This window comes from Amphiura filiformis, chromosome 1 (genome assembly GCF_039555335.1).
Source record: "Amphiura filiformis chromosome 1, Afil_fr2py, whole genome shotgun sequence".
NCBI lineage: Eukaryota > Metazoa > Echinodermata > Ophiuroidea > Amphilepidida > Amphiuridae > Amphiura > Amphiura filiformis.
In genome coordinates this window covers 30,499,698-30,522,048 of record NC_092628.1, presented here as the reverse complement: position 1 = coordinate 30,522,048, position 22,351 = coordinate 30,499,698, and the positions used below count along the sequence as shown (strand labels likewise).

Sequence of the window (22,351 nt, the reverse complement as noted above, 5' to 3'; positions counted from 1 at the left end):
TGTAATGACGCAATCGCCCTAAGTGATATATAGGCACGGTTTTGCTGGCCAGCGAAGCCCAAGACCCGTGGCAAGGTGTCGCCGACCGTGTGCTTGGCATGCGAGGGGTCTCCCACCCAAAGCAAACAACTTCTTTCTTTTTTTTCTCTCTTTATTCCTTCCTTCTTTCCCTTTCCTAGAAGTCATAATGTATGATTCCCGTCAAATTTTTATTTGGTTATTCTTTTATTACCCAAAATGCTGAAATAATATTAGTAATAACTATTAATAACTAATAACTAGTAAGTACAAACAGAATATTACATTAACCATAACCGTACAGTGTACTACAAAATACTACTTGATATATGCGCTGTTCGTGCATGCATCCCATGTGGTGTGGTGGCGCAATCGCCCTAAGTGATATATAGGCACGGTTTCACTGGCCAGTGAAGCCCAAGACCCATGGCCAGGTGTCGCCGACCGTGTGCTTGGCATGCGAGGGGTCTCGGGTTCGAATCCCACCCAGAGCAAACAACTTCTTTCTTTATTTTCTCTCTTTATTCCTTCCTTCTTTCCCTTCCTGTCGCCGAAAAGCCCTTAGGCTGTTAGGGTTAGGTTACCACTATCGAAACTCAATATATGCTTCCTTAACCCTAACCGTACCGTGTACTACAAAATACTACTTGATATATGTGCTGTTCGTACGTGCATCCCATGTGGTGTGATGACGCAATCGCCCTAAGTGATATATGTGACTCCTCGTCACAACTGAGCCCGGAAGGCGCCAATCATCATTTTTGAAATATTCAACCAAAATATTCTGCTTTAAATTAGCTTTAAAATGATGTATATCATGTCTATAGTACTTGACATTTAAGTAGTGAAAAATCAATAAAACAGTCAATAAATCCTTTGTTTCCTATTGTTTATTGTTCGATGGAGCATATCTCAATAGTGGCACTGGCACATATAGGCACGGTTTTGCTGGCCAGCGAAGCCCAAGACCCGTGGCAAGGTGTCGCCGACCGTGTGCTTGGCATGCGAGCTAGGGTCTCCCACCCAAAGCAAACAACTTCTTTTTTTTCTCTCTCTCTTTATTCCTTCCTTCTTTCCCTTCCCGTCGCCGAAAAGCCCTTAGGCAGTTCAGCTAAAAAAAATACTTCCAATCATTCTGTTTATGAGAACACATTGAGGTCTATGTATTTTTCTAAATAAAAAAATAAAGTGGAAATTTAGGGGGTGTCATTTTCTTCGGCAGGGGGTCATGAATATGTCGGTGACTGGAGTCAATTTTTTACTGACCCCTATCGCGGGCTAAATTTTTTACGATCCCCTATCACGGGTCAAAAATTTTATGACCCCCTTCTGCCTATACAGACTCAAGACAAATTATTCATCGCCGGAAGTAAGGCACGGAGCGCGCCAAAATTTTAGAGGGGATTGCGCAAAATGCGTTGAAAATTTAGATTGTAAGTGTATTAGGTGCGCGGAGCATGCAAAAAACTTGCATTGTATAACTAAACATTGTGCGCACATTTTGGGTCACCAGCCCTTAATAATTCTTAACCCCCCTATTTTGGTTGTTAAAAAATTATTTTGGTCTCAAAATTCTATGACCCCCCCCGCCCCCGCCAGTATATTCATGACCCCCTTCCGAAGAAAATGTCAGCCCCCTTATAACCAACCTTGCAACTAGTTTTGTCGGTGATTAAATTTGTTTGAGGATGAAAAATATCACTCAGAGTTAGAAGGTGGTCTTCATGCATTCAAATAAAGTCTTTGGGAGGGGGCACCTCAGAATGGAACACCGACAAGCTGATGTTGTGTCAAATTCTCAGCATCACCTGATACATATCAAAACCTTTAGTAACATTTCAGAATCAGTGAATTCACGGCAGACTTGGCCATTCTAAACGCAACAGAAAACTGGCTAAAAATGACCAAATTTTTCTTTAAATCGCCGTCAGTGAACTCAGAATTCTATACCCACGTTTATATTACCTTGAGATATTCTTTAACCCTAAAATTATTTTTTTGAAGCTGTAGGTGCTTCCATAAACCCGCCTGAATTTTTATTTATTCCATCTTTTCACTCATTTTGTTCCTTTCCCTGCGTGAGATCAAGTTTTTCTGGGTTTTCCTGTCAATCCTGCCCTGTTCCAACAGTCACTCTCTGAAATAGCGCCACGTTATTAAAAATGTTCTCGGGGTTAATCGACTGTATGGACATTTTCCTAATGGTCATCTAAAAATGGTTATGATAGACCTGAATTTAGTCTCGCAGAATACAAAAAACTATGGGTACCCCCTAATCAGAAGTCAATTCTAGTCCCTTCGATAACTCGCTGGGTCTGCCAGTCTTAGTCACAGCCTATATGGCACAGCATAATTCGCATTACGTGAAATACGCATAGCGTAGACTTTGCGTGAGACTATACGATCTATTTTTAGCATGACTCCACACAGCTCGCGTTCATCAAGGTCACTATTGCTTTTCATTGTGTAGTGAATATTATTTTGGGTAAAAAACATGTTACTTTTCACCTAGAAAGGTTTTGATATGATAAGGCTGATTGTTCCATGAAATGCGAAAGGCGAAACTGCTTCATACGTACCAGTGGCGTGTCCAGGGGGTGCTTTGGAGACTGAAAATGGTACATTTGGTGGGTGAGCTCATGTAAACAAATGAATATACGGACGTACAGTCTGAACTGATATGCCTCCTGCAGCACAAAATGAATTAGTGCCCCTCCAAGTCCCTTCACACACATTAATATACTCAATCTGGAACTCATACAACAATTGTGGAGATTTGGTGTTGTGCACCCTTAAGTTATGACAATATTGATGTAGCTATACAGGTCACAGGTTAGGAAAAGGAAAAGAACATGAAGTTCAAGGTGACAAAAGTGGTGTACTACAGAGTGAGCTACCTGCCAGTATCACCAGTCATTGCAGTATTGTAGCAGTTCAGTGGTAAGTGTTGTAAAAAAAATACATTTTTGGCCACTTTAATGCATGTGATATACAACAGTATGACATTTAAAGATCATATGATCTATGGTCTAATCATTAAGCTTAGGCTTTAGGTATATTGGTATATCTGATCACTGATGAGCTTCATCAGGTGTTTTGATGTCTATCATTGGTCTGACAAAATTACTTGCCCCCCCCCCCACCCTTGAACATGCCGAATTTGTTAGAACCCAATTTGCAAACCTAAATATGGTGAAGATGGCAGTGCCAACACATTTGTGCACTTAGTACGGTGTCTGATCTCTGCCATATTCCCCTTTTTATTATTCATTTCTCCCAATTTTTAATTCCACACAAGAGGCACATTTTAGGCAAGAGTCTTCACCAGCTTTCACCCCTATTGCCTCTCTCCACCCAGCTGTTCAAATGGGTACCAGCTTTAGGGACCGTTCACAAACACTTGTTGGGGGCCTGATGCAAAATGGGGGGGGGGTCCTTAAAAGTTTTGACCCGCCTAAAGGGGGGCCTGAAAAATTGACCACAATTTTTTCCAGGAAATTGCATTTTCTATGGGGTTGACCCATAATTTTCATGTCAACAAGGGGGGTCCCTGAAATTTTTGAGATCTGAAAGGGGGGGGCGGAAAATTTTCGAGATGAATTTTGTTTGCATCAAGCCTCCCTAATAAGTGTTTGTGAACGGTCCCTTATTAAATGCCGAGAAAGCCAGGTAACATACACACCATGGAGGAGATGTTACCCCCGCAGTGACATTTCATGGAGGAATCTGGACCCATCGCTTTGGAAGAAAGATGGGCACTCTGGCCTAGCTGTGCATGTGTCACACAGACTTCCGGATGTATACTTTCTCTCTACACATCCTTTTTGCTGTTTTTGCTGCATCAGTATTCCAATTTACAACAAAAATCACTCACAAATCACCCAAATTTGCCCTAATTGGGTGCTTTTAAGGGCACGATTAGGTTTGCACAATTGGGTCTTCATTGAAAAGCCATCCATAGATATACCAATATCCCTGAAGACGTACCCCAAATCCGTGGCACATTCCCATAAACCTTCAACCAGGGAGAGACCACCCCGGGACCTGTGACCCCTTTACCGCATACTATTATTTTTGATTATCGGTATGTTTTTTTAAAGAAATTCTTGGTATTGTATACATGGATACTAATTTCCTGTTTTTGTCTTCTATACTAGGTAAACCTGAGATAATGTTAACCCCTGGGCTTGTATTTGAGGCGCTTCTTTTCCTGTGTGGTTTTCAACTATGCCGTTACATATGGAGGCTGTTCAAACAGAGATGGCATTATCAGAAACTTATACGGGACCTGAAAATGCAAGAATTAGCACCAGCACATCCTATTTGGGGACATGTATTTGTGGTAAGTATAATACATAATACGGAGGCCTTCATAATTTTTGAATATACCGCACTGCACTGATACGTTCATGCGGTACCTCTGCATTGAACCATATCATGCTGATCACTTGCACCTGTAAGATTAGTATATCTTTGAAAAGACCGGTATTGTATTCAATCTATGATTGCAGACATACACAGGTGATGAGCGCAACCTGCTTGTAGTGCGGCGCGATATATTCAAAATTGTTTTCACCTGTTGCTATGAGCTGCTATGGTAGTTAATCCGATTTATTACGTAACTTCGCCAGCGTATAGTGTGCCACTAATTGCCACTTTTATTGAAATGCTGCTGAGGGCTATAATAAAGGGAAAAAGTGGTGATGGGAAGTAAAATAAATAAAAATATGCCGTAAACAGCCTCAAAGCGCTTTACATTTATTCCGCCGTCATTAGAATATGTCGGAACCACGTTTGCAGCCTACAAGTGGTGCAGGGTCCATCAGTAAAATGACTGTGACTACCCCTAACAGCTGCCCATTGCACCTGGGTGGGGTGAGGCAAGCGAGGCAAAGCGCCTTGCCCAAGGGCGCAACACGGTGGTGGGACGGGGAATCAAACCCACGCACGTCAAGCAAGCTCTCAGATTATTATGAGTCCAAAGCCGTAATCACTGAGCCACCGTGCCCTCATACAAGTACAAACCTTCCCCTCCCCCATTTTTGGTGTATCTTTTGTGTAAGAGCATACCAAACAAATCCCAACTCTAATCCTAACACTAACCCTAACCTTTATCCTAACCCTTACCCTAACCCTTAACCCTAATCCTAACCCTAACTCTAATCCTATTAGTATTTCGTGCTCTCTTACACTAAGGATAAACCCCATTTTCCCTCATTTAATGTTGGGGAGACTGTAGAGCCGAACAATGAATTGGGGCAGATGGGATTCAATTTACATTTAGTATGCCAGAGTGTACCAACATTATTTTACATGATTAGGCCACCTTAATTAAATCCTAATTCTCAAAGCCTGAGAAATTAAAAACCTAATATGGAATGTGTTTTCTTATTATTATTATTGTTATTATCTATGTGTCAGTACACAAGTTTTAGGACAAGCATTGGAATAATAGACAAATAAAATCACTGCTACAAAATAATTCTTCTCTGTGTTGAAAACTTCAAAACTTGATACAAACCTTTCCCTTTCCCTCCCCCATTTTTGGTGTATCCTTCGTGTAAGAGAATACCAAACAAATCCTAACTCTAATCCTAACCCTAACCTTTATCCTAACCCTAACCCTTAACCCTAATCCTAACCCTAACTCTAATCCTATTAGAAGCTTTGATGAAAGCTTTGGTGTAACATTTTGAAAAAAAGGGTCAATGGATAGAAAATTTCAAAAATGGAGCAAAATTCTATTTGTTTGTCCCAAATTTGCAAAATTTTCGATACAAAATCAGTGCTGAAATTTTGCTGAAATAAGTTTCCTCATTATTTTATGGCATTTTGATGATAAAATTCCCCGGATAAATTTCATGAAAGAAAGGGATCAAGGGGGCTGACAGCCTAATGACAGGTACATTGTACTTACGCATCACTTCTGAAGTTGAATGCCCACCCTACCCCGAGCATGATGTTGCTCTTGGGAAAGACAGCTAAGCAATTTTACCATACCATTTTTCCACTTTTATGTGCTGCTGTAACAACATGTTGAAGATGTAAAAAAGGCTACCATTTTGCTATCTATGTTAACAACATCAACCCCCCTGGTGTAGAATTATTTTGAATTACTGTGGAACTGTTTGTCTAATACTGTCAACAGCTTCCTACTGATGAGAAGAAAAAACTGGATGCGCTAGTGGACCTGATTGTACCACCAGGAGGAGAAACCAATTCCATTGACTTATCCCCATTTTGGCTGGGTCCATTCACATGTATGTTAATGATGTCATCACCTGAATATGTCAAGGCGTGTGTGGCTAATGCAGGTCAGTTATCTTCACAATTGTGATTTTGTGTATTTGGTATAAATATCCAGTTCTGATGCCTTCCGATGCCTTCCCCCCTGAAATTCACTTTGCCCCCTCAATGCCCCCCTGGAAAAAAATTCCTGGCACCGCCACTTCGTGTATTTGCCCTTAACAGAAAATACAAGATAGAGGATCATTTTATTTTCCATAATTCACACAAATCACACAAGTATCAAACAAACCAATCATGGAGGAGATGACCAGAAGGCCAATGAGGCCAGAGGAAGTCACCCCCTTTAACCATGTCTTAACCATGTTAGACCTGGTGTAGCTTGTTTTGTGCATAGAGGCACCCCCTTTAACCATGTCTTAACCATGTTAGACCTGGTGTAGCTTGTTTTGTGCATAGAGGCCCGCATGCTTTTATCCATTGGCTTCAAACAGAGCAGAGGTTTGTTTTGTGCATAGAGGCCCGCATGCTTTTATTGATTGGCTTCAAACAGAGGATTTGAACTGGCCGTAATGCAGTCTATTTAGTATACTGCTGGGATAGTGGTGTAGCGAGGGGGGCAGAGTGGGGCACATGCCCTGGACACCACCTTGAGGGGGGCACTGAATTGACCAATTCAGCATCAATTCTGCGCCCCTCGAGCAATGAAAGTCAAAATATTCGGGCATGAAGCGTATGAAACTTTTGACTCAATTAAAAGACCAAAATTCACTGAACTTCACATGCAGGACCTCTATACGGACCCAGGCCTTCATAAATGAGGCAGTGAATCTGTGATTGCATAAGAAATGCCAACTGCATTCTCAAGTTTGTTTTTTTGCATGATCAGTGATTTGTTGGATGGTCTGTGGAAAACAAAACAACAGGTTCTCATTCTTCAGACAAGTTTACAAATACAAAAAAGGAAGATATTGGTAGAATTATAAATGCTAAACCAAATAATTAAGTGTAGCCAGTAATAAATGTTATCATTTTAAAACTGAATTTTTATTCAACTTGATTTCATAGATTATAAAGATAATTTCGTCTATGACTGGGTAATTCCATGGATTGGTGATGGACTACTGACTGCTGGGGGTCCAAAATGGCATCGACATAGACGACTGTTGACAACAGGATTTCATTTTGAAATTCTCAAGCCATATTTGAATATCTTTTCTGATTCTGCTGACATTCTTTTGGTAAGTATATATATAAAATGAGACTAGACTCAGTGCTGCAGAACTTTCTTTCAACAAATTTGGGAGATATTTGTGGCTATTTTTGCATTTTTCTCAAAATCTAATAACACACTGGTAACAAAAGTTATGTATATTATAGGGGTAAGGAATCCAGTTACTACACTGGAATTTCAGTGACTCAAGACAAGTAGTTATTGATTTATTGATCAAATATTGGTTTTCCCTCATTTTTGACTGTAACTCCACAACTGTTGTCTGTGCTGAAATAAAATTTCCAGTGCAGTGCCCCTATAATATACATATCTTTCTTGTCACCAATGCGCTATAATTTTTGAGAAAAATGCAAAAATAAGCACAAAATTGGCCAGGGTTGTTGTACCACCTTAAAGTATCAAAACCAGAAAATATCTTTTTAGGTCATCCGAAGGAAAAGACTTTGTGGCATCATTAGTTGTGTGTCCATCCGTCATCAACATCAACAATTATATAAGGCCTTTGGTTAAAATTTGGTCTCATATGAACAGTTCAAATCCCATTACAACCATTATTATGTTTTCAGAATCTTCCTTCCTATACTTTGTACAGAGTTGAAGAGTCTAATATATATAATCAACACTTGGACTGTGTTGGAATTTTTGACCAAAACTCATACCAAAAGTCATATTTTTGACCAAAATCACATTTTAACTTAAACCAAAAATCACATTTTTTTCTAAAAATTACATTTTTGAACAAAAATCATGTTTTTGACCAAAAAAAGATCAAGAAAAGATTCTGAATACATAATAATGATAAAATCGGATGGTTTTTTCACCCAATGCAAAATTTATTAGTCTCACTATGAGTTTTAAAATATTGGACTCAACTATATCTCATCCAATATTTTAAAACTCATAGCTCAACCAATAAATTTGTGTATTGGGTTAAAACCATCCAATTTTATATCAAATTTGAACCAAAGCTGCATTATGGGAACTTGCATGTAATGGTGGTATTCAAGGTCACATGCTGAGGTCAAAGGTCATTTGATGTCAACTTGTAAAATTGGCTGAAAGTAAACACAGAGTGTTTCACAAAAATGAGAAAAATAACAATGTTTCACATGAATATTTATTATGCATGGTGTTCATACCCAATTCTTCAGATGACCTATCTGGGACCGCTGTCCCAATTTGTACCGTCTGTCAATCAGGGCTGAAAATATACAGGGCTAAGATCGATTATTCTCCCTCAAATTTCACAAAATAGCCTACATGAAAAAATTCTTGTCAATGTCAAAAGTACACACAAGGGCTACTTTTTATACAATTTGTTCAAAATAGCAGGGCGTAGCCAGCTTACTTGGTCATGGGGGAAAACATTTCTCTTCTCAGTTCTGGTGCGGCCGGGGAGCAAAGTCGAACTAATTTCCGGGTTGCATCATTTTGACCCAGTATTATCTTTCATTTTTTTGTCAGGGGGCACCTCTCCCCATTTTTAGCTTGGAGTCCAAATTTAATTTGGAAAAGCAGGGACAATCAGCATTCTTTGCACTCTGCATGCTCTGGAGTGTGTGAGGTAAAGTGCATATAATTGTGAACTGATGCGCTCTGATGAGTGGTATAGTAAAGACAGAAAGGCAATTCCCCTTTTTTGAATTATTATCGGTTTATTCCAGGATAAATTTTCAGCATCAGAAGGGAAGTCAATGGAAGTATTCAAGCCTGTTGGTCTGTTTACACTGGATAGCTTACTGAAATGTTCATTTAGTTATGAAAGCAATTGCCAATTACAAGGGTAAGCAGGCATAGTAAATTTGATTTTGAAAAATCCCAACAAATATCTAGGACCCTGTTTACACACAACGAAGTTGACTTCAATTGCAACATTGAATTTAGTTTGGACTAAATTAGCATAGGGATTAGCATACATTATTCGTTGATGGATGCACCATAGTCAACTTCAAAACAAATTGTGAATTTGACTTCTCCACATGCTCATGCGTCAAATAACCAATGTGAACTTGACTTTTAATTATGTGTTTGTTTACACTGTTAAGTCAAGTTTGAAGTCAAGTTTGAATTTAACAAAAGTTGACTTCTGAAGTCAAGTTCAGAACGCAACAACCCTATTTACACACAAATAAAGTCGAGTTCAAATTTGGCTAAAGTTGACTTCATCCTCTGTGTATACATGTATGAGTTGGGATTAGAGTCTGGAGTTGCTGGCATAGAAATGATCTTAACATCTCAGACCAGATTGCAGGCCCATAGGCAGGGTTCATGGGGGCTACCTCAGAATGTTATCTTATCGTACATGCTAGACTACTGTTTTTTTAATTTTTACACTGCTACTCATAAATAAGAGTGCCAGAAGTGGGTACAAATGTAGGTGCAATAGCTGCCATGTGTAGATGAGTACATATTTGTGTATGTGAATTCCCAAATGTTCACAGGGCAGCTGTTGCACTTACCCCTGGCACTGATCAGTCGACTCTGAAATATAAAGGAAAACATAGCTTGATAAATGGAGTTGTATTTGGCCCTCAGAAATGTATTTTTGAAACACATTTTCCCCCAGGTATGGCCCTCCAAATAAAGTTGATTAACTTGTGTTCTAAGATCTCTATTTATTTCAAGAAATCAAAAGTTTACTCATGCCTGCTGTTTTCATTGTTTGTTTTTTTCTCTCTCAGAGAAAATGAATACATCAATGCTGTCCACGAGCTGTCAGAGATAATCACTCTCCGAGCCCTTAAAATCCAATACTTGAATGAAATGATCTTCAAGTTGTCACCGCTTGGAAGAAGGTTTCGTAAACTTTGTCACATCGTGCATGAGAAGTCACGTTCAACCATCAGAAAATGCAGGAGAGAGATAGAAGAAGGCGGAGAAGGGTTTAAAGGTCGGAAAGGCAAATATTTGGACTTCTTGGATATTCTACTTGCAGCTAGGGTAAAGTTTATTGTTTTGTTTTATCTCTACTCTGTGTTTTTTTGCCAATGATATAACATGACATAACATTGTGGATTGATTGGTGTACATGCTGTTTGATGCAGTGGCTTATCCAGGGGCCACCCCACAGAAATTTTTCAGGGATAAAATGTGGACGGCAAAGAGTGAAATGTCCTTAAAATGACTAAAAATGGGACAAGAAATTGACAAATAGGGATGTAAAGTGTGCTGAGGCTTGTGGATCAACGTCTAGGCATTGTGCCTGTGCGTAGCGCACTATAAATCACTGCGCTTGGTTGGATGCAGCACTATGCAAAGTGTGTTTTGCTAGATTGATGCATACTTTTGTGAATTTGTGAGTTGGAACTATATTGACACACATAGCAACAAAAATCAAATAATTTTCACCTATTAGGAGTTAAATACAGGGTTGCCCAATTCTTTTAGCCCAAATCGCAGGTCAAATAATTGAAAAGTTATATAAATTTACTCTTAGTCTTAACCATTAGTTTCCATGGGACAGGGTCGCAGGAGCCAATGTTGAAAGTCACTCAATTTTTTTCTTAACCATCAGTTTCTATGGGAGAGCAAATTGTCAGAAGCCATAGAGAAAAACGTCAAAAGTCGCCCAATAGTGCTACCAAATTCCAGATTTGGCAACCCTGGTTGAATAAAGTATTATTGATGTCCACCCCTTTGTTTACAGACTCCTAAGGATGCAATTCATTTTAAGGGGAGGCTTTTTTTAATCAAATTTAGACTCCCCCAACTTCAAATGTCTGCCACAGAAAATTCGCAAGAGCTACATATTTCAAACTTGTTGATTTTTCATATTACCACAGATACAACATTTCAGTAAAATATAAAGAAATTCTGAGGGGTCAGAGGGTGCCACTCCTTGATTTTGTATGGAATGACCCAGCAACTTTCCCCGCATTTTTGTAAGCTAAAACCACCGCTAACATTAAAGACCCATTCAGTGATCCAAGCGCAAGTGTAAAAAAATAAAATTGTTTATAAATTGCTTAAAAGTGAAGGATAAGTCATTCAAATTGTCATTGGTATTTTTGAAATAAAAAATTGGCAAAAAAACAAAGAAAACAGCAGTAGAAACGAAGTTGAAGCCCCATTCAAATACATGTAGGGCCTACATAGCTAATTTAGATATTGTCAGTATCTAAATTACAGGCTATGTTAGCACATCTATGACAAAGGTACCAAAATCTGAATTTTGATGATTTTTACGATCGTGCGGGTGAGCAAATCACTGAATGGGCCTTTAAATGGCAAATCATGCTGCCTTGTTGGTGCAAATCAAAGTGTTGTTGAGAATAAACACTAAATTATTTCATTTTGCAATTTTATCTTATTCAGGATGAGGATGGTAAAGGTATGAATGAAGAAGAGATCCGTGAAGAAGTTGACACCTTCATGTTTGCAGGTCATGACACCACTGGCTGTGCCATCCCATGGTTGATGTATAATCTAGCTAAACATCCAGAATATCAACAGAAGTGTAGAGATGAAATACAACAATTATTTGACCAAAAGGAAGATGACAGACTCAAGTGGTAAGAATATTTAGAGACAATGACTGATCACTTGCAGCAATTGTGTGTTTATATCTGTAAGTTGTTGAAGATTTTTATGAGCCATGTTCTTCTGCATTTTGAGTTTTATTTTGGGCAAATTTTAAACTTGGAATGGGCTATTGGCACAAGCTAGTGTGTTTAAATATTAAAAGAAAACAATGTGAACAGATTAACCCCATTGCAGATGTCATGATTTTAATGTTATTTTACACCAGGGTAATTATTATACCTGAACACGAAACCTATAAATCTACCTGACTTCCAATCTATTGCTCAAAATATTGGATCAGTTTCTTTACTGCAGGCAATTTTGATAGCTTTGGGAAATTAGCCTTTTCGAGATATGGTGGACACAATAGGATATGGGGCTGCACAAATTGGGTAAAGTCTTTTGAATAATTTGCTGGGTTTTACCCAAATCGAAGACTGCCCTCCTTTTGTGTAAAAAGGCTAATTGGTTGTGCAGAACCACAGATTATGTTGGTTTGCTTCATTAAAGTGATTTTGTTTTACACTAGGGACGATTTATGTAATCTACCATATTTGACAATGTGTATCAAGGAAAGCTTACGAATGTACCCACCTGCAATGACTATAATGAGGAAGCTGGTGAAAGATGTCACACTGCCCAATCAAACTGTTGTACCAAAAGGTTAGTGTATGTTTTCTTATTTTTATAAGTTTGTTTCTTTGTGTCTGATTATAATGTGTAAATTTTTGTGGAAATATGTGCTTCATGGTTCAACAATATATGTTTATTATTTTGAATTTTTTTTATTGCTGATTTTGAGAGTCCCTGGATCTAGAGCTATTACTAAAATCTTTTGTCATGTTTGTGGTTGATTAATACAAATTTGGAAAAAAAATACAATTTTGTATCTTTAATGATGAACACAAACTTATAAACTTATATTTTTTTCAAAATATTTTTAACCAACCATGAATGATCGTAGCCAGTGGCTCTAGGTCCAGGGACTCTACAAATATACCAAAAAAAATCTTAAAAAGCAAAACAAATATCATATCGGATCGGATATCTAAAAAATAAAATTATTGTTTTTAGCCGCTGTCATGTGTCTTATTGTCTCATATAACATGGGCGACATCATTATTTTAAGTTGTTGCTTTGATGATGGCAGCGGCTAAAACCAATACATTTATTTGCATTCATAAATACTAATTCAAATAAGGAATTACCTAGGGCTTAGAATTGATCAGTCCCATTGTTGCTATATGCAACATGATTGGTTCAAATAGCGCATAATTATACGTATCACATCAACTTGCGCATGCTGAACTGTGTTATATTGTGTCATATAACACAGCTAAGAACCAATAAGTTTGCAGGAACTTTCTCAAGTGTTTAATAATGGTCAATACATGTATTAGAAAATTAATATCGGATGGGTAGGCAAAAGTCATTTTGGTTCAGCTCTACCTACAACTACGCATGCTATATAATTCGTCGTCTGTATTCCATAGTGCCGTATAGTGGGGCGCTGCGAATAAACAACTTTTCGAGAAAATCGGGTTTGAAGAAATGTCAATTTAAAATCGAGTTGTGTAAATCAGACATTCATTATATTTTGTAAATGATGTGAAATTTCTGTAGTAAACGAAATAGATTTTATTGTTATATATTTTTCAAAAGAAATAAATACATACTATTGCTGGCAAACTGAAAACAAAAAGCACAAAGCTATACGTCACTATGGAAAACAAGCAAAACGCAATACCCTAACCTAACGTTAACCTTACGCCACCTCGGTCGGCGTGTAATCCTTATGCCGTTACTTTTCGTCGTTTGTATTCCATAGTGGCGTATAAGTCTGATACGTCACTAAGACGTGTATGCCACTATGACATACAATGTTTTTCCTTTTTGCCGATATTTCATAATTATAAAATGTGTATAAAAAGTGGTGTATGGTCGATACGCCACTATGGAAAACAAAAAAATTCACTGTCTTTGTAACTATACGCCACATTTAATTAATTAATTACTAATTAATTAGCTAGTTTTGACTGATGAGACTTAGAAAATTGAAAGAAAACATCATTAAAAACATATGTGCCAATTTTCAAAGAAATGACCAAAAATCATTATACGCCACTATGGAATACAGCCGACGAATTGGGCTCATTTTTGCAATGCAAACATGTAAACATCATGGTCCTGGCATGTAACTGTACCCAGTACTTATTGTCAGTTTTTAGTTGTATAGCTCTTTGTTTCTCCACTTTATGTCACTTCAGGAAATTCATGATTTCAGGAAATTTTAAAGAAAAATTACTTATTTCAGGACATTTTTGCTCTATACTTACTGTGCAAAAGAATGCATATCTGCTTTATTCTGTACATCGGACATTTTTATGACTGTTTTTCAGGTACCACAGTAGCATGCTCAATATTTAACCTGCATTATAATCCAAAGATTTGGCCTAACCCCAAGGAGTTCAATCCTGAGAGATTCACACATGAAAACATCAAGAACAGACACACTCACGCCTTCTTACCATTCTCTGCTGGACCAAGGTATGTCAAACAAACACTCACACCTATTAGTGTGTGCCGGCAGTAGCAGGATTGTTTTTCAGAGGGGGCATGGTGATCTTTCGGGAAGCAACATTTATCAAAAATAGGTCAAAATGGTCAAGAAAGGCCTAATAATTGTACACATTTTGGCAGCCAGCCTTTTATACATGCTTAGATAGTGAGAATCAATCAGAGCAAGCATTAGAGAAAAATGTGAACTATGCATTGATTGTGCATAATGCACTGGCACACACTACACATTAATTTGTCTTGCGGTTTATGTATTTATACATGCTTGTATTTTCCAGCATATTTACTGACAATATTTTGGTACAATTTTGTGCCCCCTCTCTTGCTTACCCTGATTACAAATGACCTTGAATCTGCTAATTACCAGTAATTTAAGTTTATGACAATTTTGGAATAAAGTTAAAGAGCAGTGGCATAGATTTCTTTTTGACATGGGGGGGGGGGATGAAGTTGGAAAAAAATCTTGAAGTATAGTCAATCCAGCACCCTTTGGCGACAGAATTAGTTTATGATATAAATGCGTGTGAAAATTTTTGCTATTTTGAAGCTAAACTGATGAAATATGGTGTAAAAGTAGATTAAATGTGCGCGAAGCGCAGCGCGAGAAAATTTGCACTTTTGGGGCTAAAATGGGCAAATATGAGGTTAATTTGGTCAGAAACCCATTATCAGGCGTCAACATTGGGGGGGGGATGATTGGATGGGTGACCATCCCCCCCTGGCAAAATATTGGTGGGGGATAAATCCCCCCCATCCCCCCGGGATCTACGCCTATGTTAAAGAGGCCTATTCATATATTTAGCTTAATCCATAAAACCTAAATATTTACCACATTACTTGTTTAGTCCTGATATCTGTCACAAATAGTGAACCAAAATGACATTAATAATTCAACCCTAAGGCCAAACAAAAAATGTTGTTTGTTTGTCCTCCACCGCCCGCTCCTCAGTTTAAGGCCTGATAAATATTTTTTTTTTTCTATTTTTTTTAAATAAATTAAAAAAAATGGTAGGATCATTCATGGTTGAAAATAAAAAGCCCCCCCCCCAAAAATGAAATTATGTCTTCGATATGCAAAGTTTTAATTTGTGTTCATGTCATAATCTATTTATATTATTAATGACTTCAAAATACATTGGATTTATATCAGTTTTTAAAGCATTTAAAGATGATGACATGAACACAAATTATAACTTTGCATATAAAAGAAACAAACTGTTGTTGTTTTTTAAGTCATCATGAATGATTGTAGCTTTTAGCTCAATCTAGGTCCAGGAATACGCTAAATCAAAAAAAAAAAAAAAAAACGCCCCCCACCCCTCTTTAAAAGCTGTGGAGGACAAACAAACAATTTTTTTTTGCGTAATTGCAAGTGACTTACACTATGATCATCTCATTATATAGAATGCTGTATAGTCACCTATCCAAAGTGCATTTTGCATATTGTGTTACTGACTGACACATGCCTTTCTGAATTTACGCAAGCGTAAGTTAGGACTTATCACACGTAATAACAAAAACTGAACATTTTCTACTTGTTGTGAGTATGGTTCAGGTTGATCTCATTTAAAATCAAACAGTAAATAGCAAGTTGTCTGACTTCTAATAATTTTGGTGTATGTAAGCCAAGTTCCATAAGTGGGTCATTCTTAGGTAAGGTACCTATTTGAAGGTTTCAATAATTTCAGCATCATATTGATGGACCCCCAACAGTATTTAAAATCTTTCAAAGCCTACGGGCCCCTATAATTACAGGTAGGCCGGTCCCTTTGATAGGTCAGTAAAATCTTGTGTGTGTCCTTGTTTGACAGCAAACACTGACATTCATTCATCCCATCCATGCATTCCCATCAATCTGTGGTGTAATGATGTAAACACAGCCAAATTAAAAAGTTGCCACTAGTTCCATCTGATTAAATGGGGATGGAACTAGTGGCGACTTTTTAATTTGGCTGTGTTTATGTTAAACAGTGCAACAATTTTCAAAGCGGAAAATGCCTTCAACATGGCAGATTCTTGTCAAGTAGCAATAGCAATCTCGATAGAGATATTTTTTTTATTAAAGTTTGATCAAAGGTCATATACTGTAGCATTTTAAAATTAAAATGTTTTAAGACTAATAATAACTACAGCTGCTTCACCAACTGGCAAAGTCCTAGCATCATCTGTTAATAAGGGCCAATCATATACCATGAAGTGTTAATAAGAAACTGCCATACCAATACAACATATTTTCTATGAATTTGTATCAATTACAGAAACTGCATTGGTCAACATTTTGCTCTGAATGAAATCAAAGTTGTGATGTGTAAGATTCTTCATCGTTTCTACATTGATGTAGATCCAGATAGGTCACCAATTTGGATACAAAGGATGGCTATTAGGACATGGGATGGCATGTATTTACAATTTACACCAGTTGAACATTAAAAGCTATTAAAGACTAAGTAAGAATGGAGCAACCATAATGGTACTTTTTGGTACAAATATATGTGTTCAGTTTTGAAATCAAATCAAAAGGTCCTTATAAAAACTGGTGTAACCATTAAGCAATTATCTTCTCCTCATCCCAGAAAAATACAGCACTTAATTTTTGGGAATTAACAAAATGTTACATTGTTTTGCCAAATAAAAGATCACTTTTCCTATTCCCATTGTGTGTTTTTGTGGCGCCCTCTACGGAGGCGCCACAATATATATGCATGACTTTGTGAAAAGCTTCTAATTTCACTCTTGCTAGATTGACTTCGCAATTGTTTTGCTAAAATTATGCCCAGCTCAGAAATAAAACCACAATTTGCTTGGAATTTATTATATTATTGTTTTCTGATATGCACGGGATAAAATGGTGAGCGTATATTCTTTGTTTAAAATACAAAATTAGGATTTATAAAAACACCAAATAAATCCTGACCTTTGTATGAGTTCAACCAGTTTACCGTGTGCCTTAGAACCCGATAGACGGTGACATTTGACCATACACTAGGATCCACAACATGCTCATCTATCATGGGAATAGAAAAACCCTAATACATTTGTACATTCATCCTTTGTACACAAACTCATACTCTGCAACTTGAGGTCAAATTTTGCACTATGATTATGTAATTGAGGTTATTGGACTATGCCATTGGGATGAGACTCTTGTGGTCCATAGTGATAAGATCAATTAACGAGGCCTATTAAACTGATGGCTTTTGTTTGCTAATTACCATAGAATCTATATAGCGGTTATTGCCAAAGTTACAATATGGTGGCACAATTGGGCGGCAAACTGCATGCAAACAACACGACATATTAATTATACATGTTCTACATTGTTGTATTTTAAAACACTGACGACCAAAATGTGCGTTAATGCCATGATTGGATCATGGAGGTAGTTCTAGCTACTACCTCCATGATTGGATTAAGTAAATAACTAAATCCTGTTATCTACCCAGCAATGTTTGCTTATCTTAATAAATTGTAGTGTAAAATGGTTCAAGACAGAAAAGGCAAACAGACAGAAATTTAGAGTTTTAAATTAGAGAGTTGACAGGAAGTTGTAAGAGTTAAATTGTTATGGATATGATTGGTGTAAAGCGAAAATGTTGAATGTCAGATCAAAGTCATCCGAGGTGAATTAAGTAATGTCAATCACAAATTGTTACAGGTCATTTGAGGTGGACTATGTTTATATTTGGATTGTCAGAACACCTTCCCCAATCAAACACATTTCTCTTGCATTTGATCATCTTCTACTCTTCCCTAGAAAAATCATTATAATACCAAATCTACACACCATGGAATTCACCATATCACGTCCAAGTTCACATTGGGCGCCACATTCCTTTTTTAAAGGAATTTTTATTATGTATGCTGATGTGACAATCAAGCCTGAAGACTTTTACCAAGTATAATATCAGTCCGACGCTTTGCCAATGATTTTCTATTCTGTTTATAATCAATTATCAAAAGTTAACCAATATATTAAGATTAAGTGTAGGCCTAATGTTTTTGCCCAGCGAAGATATCTTACACTTCCCACAATACATTTTCTGCTCTGTACTGATTTGCTATTCAGTCCAACATGGGACAACAATAGTGACAAAAGACCAAAAAACCCACCAATTGCAAGATCTGGACAACTTCTATTAATTCGCTGTTGTAGTGCACGTTGCAATATGGCCGTTGCTAGGTCAACTGGTTCACGCTTTCTTTGTTACGAATCACTGATCGAAATGATCGCAACACAAAGTCACAACACAAACAGTCAACATTAATGGGTATATTTTCACGGGAAAATTTTCTGGACACGTGACCAATGGGTATCAATGTAAGTGTGACCTCGAGCCTGATCGTTGACCCCCGGCGATGACCTCGCTATTCAAGTCCTAGTAATTTTGAATTAGAATAGTATTCTTGGCTGCAATTTCGATAGAAATTCGTGTCTTGCAAATTTATTAAATATCATGCAATCTTAATTTCTTCACAATATCATCAAAACGTAATTTCAGAAATATCTACCTACGGAAAAAAATATTTATCTACGGAAACTCTTACCATAATATTATTAACTTGCGACAAGTTACTTATTTTGCATCAAAGGAGGAATCCTTCCTATTCAAATACATTGGAAGATCACCCGCTGTGCTCGGGGTCACATTCCATAATGCTAATATGTCTGCGCCCATGGATGTCACGTGTCCAGAAAATTTTCCCGCGAAAATTTACCTTGGATAATAATAATTAATAAGGCTTGGAGCCACTACGACAGCGAATTGAGGGTTTTTGTCACTGTCCACCCATGTTACACAGAATAGCAAATCAGTGCAGGAAAGAAATGCATTGTGGGAAGTGCAAGATATCTTTGAATTTTCCTTCTTCAAGATTTAATAATGACATGCCAAATTGCATTGACTTTTATTTGCCAAATAATGTAAAGGATTGGGTTATATTTAATTTGGCAAAACTGGATTATTAATTAAAATATAATTAACACAAATTAGTTTTGTATTTCCTGGATTCGGGAGTAGTAACTGTAACTTAGATTTACAATAAGGGATTTATACAAACTAGGTGAGTTTTTTTGAGAATGAGGATAAGACAGACTTGTGCGAAAGGGATGTTATCAAACTGGCTGCGTAGAAGGGTTGATTATTATTATAATATATCAAAATATTTGTACAGACTCTGGACCGGTAATCCAGCAACCGGGGTTCATTCCCTGCTGAATCCTGGTTTTTTTCTCTCTCAAAAATGTACACATGCCAGTTTGCTCAAGCCCCAAAATCATCATTTAAATTTATTCCTTACCCAAAAATCCCGAAATAATATTAGTAATAACTGCCAGGAAGACTTCTGTCCATTTTAAGCTTAAGTAACAACTTCAAGGGAAATTGAAAGAAACCCACTAGCTATTTTGGTTGTTTAACATGGAGTTCTAGATAGCAGACATAAGTCATAATTATGATTTTATGTCAAAATTGCTCTGTTGACCTACAAACAACAAATTTAGCCGATTTAGGTGTAAGTTGTGACATGTGTAAACATTACAAATATGCCAAGAAATCAGGTTTTAAAAAAAGCAAGTTATTTAATATTAAAAGATTGTACATTAAAGCTTTAAAACTATTATTGACCAGATTATTAAAACCACAGAATTAGTGAAGTTGCATTGCAAGATCTAGTTATTGGTAAAGTCTTGCACCTTTACCAGTATGCTTCGACTATCTATAATAAATTACTGAAACTGGCAATTTGGTGAGGCTAAACACTTTTACGGGTTACATTATTTCGGAAAACGGACTTTTGTGATGCGAAGAACAAGGTCGTGCGCACTTCAATAAAACATTGAATTTTGTTTTTGTTTACGTTAAAGGGGTCAAATTAAGTTAATTAGTTCCAAAAGCACTGAAAAGGCCTTTCAGCCTAAAATAACAATGCCATATTTTTCACTCGCATACTCTTGGAGCACGGTGGTCTAGCGGAACGGGCACTGACTCATAATCAGAAGGTTGCGGGTTCGAGCCCGGTGACGCCATCGTGTTGTGCCCTTGAGTAAGGCACTTTATCTCGATTACTTCACTCCACCCAGGTGTTTAAATGGGTACCTGCATTCTTAAATACTGGGAAGGTAACAGACTCGCTGTAGAGGAGGGGTAGCGATCCCCCTATAGCAACATTACATGCAGAAGTCTGGCCCAAACGCCAATGAAAGAGAGATGGGCGCACCTTATTGGCATGACTTTGTGAAAAGCTTCTAATTTCACTCTTGCTAGATTTACTTCGCAATTGTTTTGCTAAAAGTATGCCCAGCTTAAAAATAAAACCACAATTTGCTTGGATTTGATTTTATTACTGTTTTCTGATATGCACGGGATAAAATCGAGTGCGTATATTCTTTGTTTAAAATACAAAATTAATGGACTTATAAAAACACCAAATAAACCGAGACCTTTGACCTTTGTATGAACTTGAACCAAAGAGTAAAATAGGGTGTTAAAACCACCAGGAAATAATGGTACCACAGGTTTTGGAGTGTTTGGTGCATAATTGATTTTTAATTTGACATCTTTGGGTCATGTGTAAAACTTGATTTTTGGGCTTGACATTGTTCTGGATTTCTTTGTCCATACCAGATAATTGCAGACAATTAGGCTAGAGGTTAGTACATGGAGACTGAAAACAGCAAATATCGGGGGTGTGACCAGAAAAATACTGTAATAAATTTTTGTGATTAAAATATGTACTGTTTTGCCAAATAAACCATAGGCCTAGTTAAATCCTCTTCCTTTAGTTAGTTCTAACTGACAATAAAACTTTTACATTTTAATATTTGGGCTAATTTTAGAAATAAGGACCAAAACATGTGATTTTAGGGTATTTTCTGTATGCTGCAACAATCAAGCCCAAAGACTTGTACAAAGACTAATAGCTACTAATTATAGGTTTATGCATTCTAATTTTTGGAAAGATTTTTTAATAATAGGCCTATATATATATATTTTATGACCAATTTTCAAAATTATCATAAAAACTATTAGATATTATGAGTAAACTTATAGCCTATAATAGGCCTACCTCCGAATTTTGAATGCCTTGAATTTTGTGATTCCATTTGTAAGAAATGGTGCAAAATTGCATGTTTCTATCAAATTGGCAAACTATTAAATTTGACTTTTGCCAACTATATTTCATTCTGCAAAACAGGATAATATGTTTTTAAACATATTAAAATTAAAATTCTTTGTAGACAGAAAGTTGACAAAACACACATACTTTAACTGGATCTCTAAAGATGCACTCCCGTAAAATTAAAATTCTATATGTTTTTTAATCCAAAAAAATTAGTTGCATATTTTTCTGGAATCTGAAGTATAGCTCCCTCCACATGCATTTTAAATCTACAGCAGTAATTGTATGTGGAGTGTTGGGCGTTGTTAGCTAATTAAGTCACTGTTCGGAAATTTAAGGTCAAGTGCACAACAGATTCAATTATAACATGTACATGTAGATTATGCCAGTCTGTGTTTGGAGAGAGTGCTACATGTCAGTCTCTATCAGTTATTGCAGTGAGCAGTTCTGTGGTAAGTATTAATTGTACAAGAAATATTTTTGTACACTTTAATGATATCAAGTACATGTACAACAATATGACATTTAAAGCCATAATGTGTGATTTGCAAGAAGAACAGATTCCTATTTAAATGTTAGTTTTCACTGATAGCTATACAGATCACACTGTACGTCCCTTTTTAATTTTAAGCTAAA

At 37.0% G+C, this 22,351-nt stretch overlaps 1 protein-coding gene across 1 annotated transcript in view; it reads left to right on the top strand.

Moving 5' to 3' along the window:
• The first annotated feature begins 2,707 nt into the window (after positions 1-2,707).
• LOC140158149 (uncharacterized) overlaps positions 2,708-22,351 on the top strand; it is an 89,478-nt gene continuing 69,834 nt past the window's right edge. The window contains exons 1-6 of the mRNA XM_072181317.1: positions 2,708-2,958; positions 4,176-4,360; positions 6,167-6,332; positions 7,333-7,505; positions 9,163-9,281; positions 10,180-10,438. Of these exons, the coding sequence (XP_072037418.1) occupies positions 4,190-4,360; positions 6,167-6,332; positions 7,333-7,505; positions 9,163-9,281; positions 10,180-10,438 (888 nt within the window). The 5' untranslated portion in view covers positions 2,708-2,958; positions 4,176-4,189. The remainder of the gene's footprint in view (positions 2,959-4,175; positions 4,361-6,166; positions 6,333-7,332; positions 7,506-9,162; positions 9,282-10,179; positions 10,439-22,351) is intronic.